This window comes from Anarhichas minor, unplaced genomic scaffold, assembly GCF_050575085.1.
Source record: "Anarhichas minor isolate MPS153535 unplaced genomic scaffold, ASM5057508v1 ptg000042l, whole genome shotgun sequence".
NCBI classification, from domain to species: domain Eukaryota; kingdom Metazoa; phylum Chordata; class Actinopteri; order Perciformes; family Anarhichadidae; genus Anarhichas; species Anarhichas minor.
Genome location: NW_027466488.1, coordinates 3,666,447 through 3,673,002, shown reverse-complemented (window position 1 = coordinate 3,673,002; position 6,556 = coordinate 3,666,447). Strand labels below are relative to the sequence as shown.

Here is a 6,556-nt window from a genome sequence, read left to right as displayed (position 1 = left end):
GATTCAAATGTTTGTCACAAACAATATGTGTCATGAAATGCAATTGTGTGCTCTGAATTTGAATTAATTTGTTAATGTGAAATTCAGGTTCTCCCAAATTCAGTCGGAAGTCCAAACAAAATAGTCTGATTACTGTCATAGGTGAGACCTTGCATATGTTAACTATAGCTGAATATTATAGGTGAAAGATGTTAGTATTCTTTACTTTACTAGATTTCAAAAGTGAACAAGCATGCGTTCCTTGTGCATTTTGCTTTTATGCACATATCAAAAAGAAAACACTGATTCCACGATACTGATGTACTTAAAATGTTTATTGTTTGAAAAACTCTTTATAAAGCAGTATCAACAAGCACTTCCCCTTATTAAAAGAATCCCCGATACACTGACCACAGCAACACAACCAGTAGAGGGCAGTTCTACAGCTCTGAACCACGTTCAGCAAGAGGAAGGGTAAAGTCTTCTTCAAACACAAACCAGAGTTAACCAAATAAATGCTTTGTTTGTTTTTACAGACACGGTAAAGGGAAAATAAAACATAAATAAGAAACGTTTGTCTAAATTGATCAATGTTAAATCGTACTCAAAATGAGATTATATATTATAATCTGCTTTTACAGAAATGAAACGTTTTCTAAAAATGTATAAAACAACGCACAATATTTATCAACACACTGAAAGAGATTCAATGTTCTGCGTTTGCATTATAGCATGACATTAATATTACACCTTATAGTTATGGATTGTCTAATTTACACATTTTAAAAATGTGAGCAAATATTTTCTGGGACAATTTTCTGCCAAAAGTCAGTTCTGAAAGGTTTTGAATTTTGAGAGTTTTGTTCCATTTTCTTATTATTCACCACATTGGACAAATCATCTGTTGAAAAAAAGCACTTTATATGATATGTGGTTATTTGCTATGACACTTAAAATGTATGCTACAAAACATCTTGACAGTGCAAATCAGATTATTGTGAATTCCCAAGATTACATGGTTTGCAAGGTTGCATCTTCTGTACAAACAACACACTCTGAATAAATATTAAAAACACAAACACCCTGAACGACGGTGAGACTGACCAAAAATAAAAACACACTCTCTAGTGCTAACACAGAGAAACAGGATCAATTACAGTGTCTTTTTTGCCTCCATAAAAACATTATTTACCTGTTGGTTTAACAAAAGCATCAACAATAGTAAACAAAACATTAACATTGTCCTGATGAACTGATTATATAAAGAAATGTTTTTCCAGTGCTGCAACTGTCACTAATGTTACCAAACATAACTCAGTATGTCACAGATATCTCAGAGCATGTTATTGCATGTTATATTTAACAGTTAGTCTTTGGTATGGACATAAGGCTTGAAAACCAAAACCCTCAGGGAGCACCTGTGAGCCTCATCTCATCTGTGGGGGCATGACTTCTTTACACACAGCTCTTCATCAGTGCAAAACAAGACTTTCATATATGATCAGTGATTTCATGATTTGAAATCCTCAGGCCATGCAGTCAAACATGTTCCTCCATCATTCATATTGAACTCAGTGCATTTATGTAAAGAAACACAAGTACTACAGATTGTCAGTGCAGTATGATGAGTGCTACATTAGGAAACAACATTGTTCAAGTTCTTTAGAGATAAGGAGTAAATTTATGCTCAATTTCATCTATTTTGTCAATTTTTTTATCAGATGAAAAACTTCACCTCTGAATCAAGGAAGTTATTTGCACACAGTACAATAATGCATTTTCTGAGTGCAAAGGAAAATGGCTATTATTATGTCTCGTAACTCTTTATACGAGAGTCATACTCTAAAAGTGCAGAAACCCCACATTCATGGGGTTTAGTTTAATTCTTATCAATGGTTTCTTTAATAAATTATTTCCATTTTTAATCTACAAGTGGTTAAGAGTAGAGCCCTCATCTTACACTGCTGGTTTTATTAATATATCTATGGATTTAACAATTAACAAAGAAATGTTTTTTCCATGTAAATAAAATAGCTTCATTAGGGTTTCTGCAACTTTATAGTTTAGATTATACAAGACAATTTATCTTTTTTCATACTTTTTGCAAAAATGTGGCTTGAAAAACAAGACAAAGTGCAAAAGAGGCCTAATTCTACTATGAGATCATCATCTTCAAGTTGTCTGAGTTCTATATTGAGCAGACGTTTGATTGTGGTGATGATTAAGACATGAGAGGTTGACTGGCTTGACTCTTTAAATCCATTGGAGAGGCACAAAGTCTGGGATGACTGTCAGGAATATATAAATGAACGACATCTCAAAGCTTGAAAATGTGGACCAGATGAACTGACAGTTTAGACATTGATCACTTTCTTTTATGGTTCTGGTACGCTTAAAGTATTACTCTTCATGTATTCCATCAAACTGATCCCACAGTGTTCATTTTTATATAATCAGATAATCTATTTTATATTTTAAATGATTCCGCATCCTATTATATGCTCCATGCCAACTCCAGCCGATCATAAGAATAAATTAAATGTATTTCTATTGTTGAATTTGGCTCTATGTTCCTGTGACTGAATTACATTTCTATAAACTGAGTGTACACTTTCAAACATGTCTTGTTAATATTTTTTTCAGGGAAAGAAAATGCACATAAACTAGACTGACACCTAAAGCTCCTGCAAAGATAATTTGCGATACTTGCAGTTTTCTTCAGTGAATATGCATCGCACACAAATGTTGCAAATGTCACTATTATTACTAATATTAGTTCAGCAGTCATTTTTCTCATTATGCTTTAGTTAGATAATGCTTCAGTTAAAAGAGTTAGACACAATGATATTAAGAAGTAGTTTTGTAAAAGGCTTATTAATAAAAATCATTTTTTCATTCATTTATACAATTCGTTACACTAAGAAATCCACGGCTGTTATGATTTCTTCACTGACTTTTCAGTAAAAGGTTGTTTTTTTTGTTCAGTAACTTTTTGTTTACTTGTTGTAAATGCTCTTGATCAAACAACGTGAGGCGATGTGCTCTGATTAAAGGGAAATGACCAGCATTTTAATCAGAGTGCTGCAGCATAATTGCAGTTCAGCCTGGCACTTAAACTGGACAAACCTCAATGTGTCCAGTGTTGCATTATAAAGTGTAAATACCTGAAAATAAATAAACAAACAAGAACCACAGGTTAACATGTTCAACATGACTAAAAAAAAAAAGCTCTATTCTCAACCCATCAACCCAACAGTTGGATGATCTTTGCTTTCGAGCCAGTCAAGTCCACTTGAATGGGCCGTATCGCTGGTAATTTGCTGAAACAGCACATCATTCACCAACTCCTCCTCTGCAGTAGCATGTTGATATTGCCCTTGCTGCTGGTTGGGGTCAAACAGAAGGTCTGTGTCCAATGCGTTAAGGTCATTGATGCTACTGGAGAGATCCGATGTCATTCTGATTTCACAAGGGAAATCTGCCGTGCCTGTAGCTAGCCCTGACACCTGGTCCATGAGCTGACTGCCAGCAGTAAGGCTGTTGTCTGCCAGGAGGTCTTTCACAGTGCTGCTGAAATCCAACTGCTGCTGTAGTTCTTCTTGATGCTGCTGTGAGCTCAGCGTTAACAACATAGACTGGGCCTGTTGTCGCTGCTGCTCTCTAGAAGCTGATTGTACTCGGCTGTTAACTGCCGAGAGAATCATTTGTTCATTGATAGCATTCTCGATGAGGTAATTTGGCCTCTGCAAATTGCATCTGCTGGTGGAGTCGGAGGTCATCGGGCTGAGGTGGTGGTCACTGCAGGAGAGGTTGGCGTCGGACTCGAGGATCTGCGTGAGGTTCATGCGTGCAGTGTAGCTGGGGGGGAAGTTATTGATGCCCAGCCCCCGAACAGTGTCGTCATGGTCCCCATCCAGCTTGCTCAGAAGGACATTGGTGATGTTTTTGCTGTGGCAGTGTTGGCCTGGCGTGGGCCGGACCTCAGTTTGCATCATGACGTTGAGCGGCACAGAATGGCTCCTCTGCGCCATGCTGCTCACCCCAAGATTTGTCTGGCTGTTTGCAAAGATGTGTAACATCTCTGGCATCACAGGAGAGTTAAAGGGAGATGCTACTGAACAAGGGATATGGGGAAGGTTTCCTGTGTTTCCACTCAAGTTCCTCTGATGCACAGCGGGACTTACACTGCGACATCGAAAGGTTGTAGCAGGTGTGTTGGTGGCTTTGTTATCCAGAGGGGCCGGCACAGCAAAGCCCTCCTGCTTGGCCATGTTAGTTACCTGCTGCTGCACGGGCGAGATGGGAGTCAAGCGCCCAAAATGGCTGTCGTGGTGCCGTGCGTGAGGGACGGCGAAAGCGTGAGGTTTTTGGAAATGGTCACCTATCAGGCTTTGATAGCCGGGGAGGATTCCCATTCCACTGTTGGCCTTGTTTAAGCTCCCGCTGCTGCTGTTGTAACTGGTATTCATCCACTCCAGCCTGGTCTTGTCTGGGTGGGTTGCCATCGGTCTCTGCATGGGCTTGACTGGGCTGCTGGAGATGGTGCTGCCGTCGTGGAAACCAGTGATGCTGGAGTTGATGGGTGTGAATGCAAACGGGTTTCTGCACTCCACTGGACTGGGAGGCACAGTGCTGCTGCAGTTGGAGTGTGGAGTACCAACTGGGGTGTGTCGACTGCTTCCCAGTGCGCTGTCCACTGGTGTCGTGGAGGCGATGCGGGAGAAGGGGCTCTCTCTGGTGAAGCCTTGGATTCCTCCCATCATTTCCGACGTGGGTGTGGGAGTTGGAGTCGGAGTAGGCGTTGGAGTTTGGATCGGGTTGCTGCGGCAGTTTGCAGCATGATAGTAAGCAGACATGGTCTGATTGTTAGACATGATGTTGTCTGGCATCAAAGCCTGTTGGCCCTGCAGACTAACACAGGTTTGAAACTCCTGCAGGTTGTTAAGTTTCATCTGCTCCTCCATCTGCACCAGCTCCTCCACAATGCTGTCCTGAGTCACATCATCATCAAAGGGAAAGTAGTCCATATCAGTCTGCATAGGGAGCTGGCTTGACGATGAAGCTTGATTCAAAAAGTCTAAGGGTGTAGTAACAGGGATAGACTTTGAGTAGGTATGTTGTTGAGCTCCCTCCAGGCTCCCTGGGGCTGAACCCCTAACATCACTCATACCTGAATGTGTTTGGAGGCCGGGGTTATTAGGTATGGCATGCACGTTAGACATCGTGTGCCCCTGCTGTTGCTGAATTAATGCGTGACTGACTGAGGTGCAAGTTTCCATAACAGTGGAAGTGTTTTTCCTCTGCATTGAGCTCTGCGTTTTGGCAACAGAGTAGAAGCCACTGGCTCTGACAGAGGAAGTGCAAGGTGCGTGGACTTGAGCGGATGGGACGGTCTCTACCTCTCTGGCAGCTGGTGCACTTTCAGGTCTAGTTGGAGCTCCTGGCCTGTAGATGTTACCAACCGTGTTTCTAATCCCATATACAAGACCAGCACCGCCCTCTACTGGCTGCTGGGGCATAAAAGCCCTTTTGATTGGAGAAAGGTCTGGACTGAGGCCTGAACGTTTCCTGAGGCTCTTAGTGGACAGGAAACCTTCCTTTATTGATATCAAACTGCTGCTTTCCCCAAATGAAGGTGGTGTGCTGGTGTTCAGTAAAGAAACAGCGCTGGTATTCTGAGTGGAGTGAGTTAAGTGCAAAGCGCTTGTATTATTAGCGCCGTTATTGCTGTTTCCGACTGTTGCCACGGTGTTAGAGCTTGAAGAGGAATTTCTATTGCAATTAGTGCTGGATGTGTCCTCCAGACCCAAGAAGCCTTTAGACTGAGGTATGGGCACACTGGCAGCCCTATGTAAAGCCCCTCTAGCCCTATTTGCCATTGCCTCTTGAGGGAAAACTAGAGCACCAGGATTTTGCATTTGGCTGTATTTATGTATAGCTTCAACTTCCATTTCAACATCGATGGTATGAGTGTTAGTAGTCTGCCCGGACCTGGCCACCGGGGCCAGAATGGGGACTGCAGAAGTACTCCTCGTGCCTTGATTGGAGTTGATGTCTTCTGCAAACGAAGTACTACTAATGCCTGCAGATGCCGGCCGCAGAGTGGCGTTTGCGAGGGAAGTGGTGGTATTGCTGCTGTTGGGTGCGAGCGATATGGCTGTCATCTTGACCAAACTGACTGGGCTGACATGACATGTGGTCATCACAGTCTTAACAGGGCTGTTGCCGATGATCATGGTGGAGGGCGAGCGCAAAGTGATAGCAGTCGTGGCCGCAGGTTTGGGCAGGATTTGCGCATAGCGCTGCCGAGCAGTGCGATCTCCCACTGGACTGCCTCTAATATTTTGTGGGGTTTTGGGGCTCTGTTTCACTGCCTGGACCGGCTGGGTCACCATTTGGAAGTTAATAGGCAGCATTTTGCTCTCTACTGTTCCCATTGGGCTGGGGGACAACAGCTGCCTGCTTCTTTGTACCTGCAGGGAGGGAAGGTCAATCAGAACAGCTGAATTCTAGATCATAATCAAAAGGTCTGCAATAAATAGTTAGTTCACCTTAGTTTACATTATGTTGAATGGAT

The 6,556-nt window shown here is 42.4% G+C and overlaps 1 protein-coding gene across 1 annotated transcript in view; it reads right to left on the bottom strand.

Annotated features, from left to right (window-relative positions):
* Positions 1–296: 296 nt before the first annotated feature.
* LOC142969978 (DNA-binding protein RFX7-like) overlaps positions 297–6,556 on the bottom strand; it is an 18,867-nt gene continuing 12,607 nt past the window's right edge. The window contains exon 9 of the mRNA XM_076110117.1: positions 297–6,452. Within this exon, the coding sequence (XP_075966232.1) occupies positions 3,216–6,452 (3,237 nt within the window). The 3' untranslated portion in view covers positions 297–3,215. The remainder of the gene's footprint in view (positions 6,453–6,556) is intronic.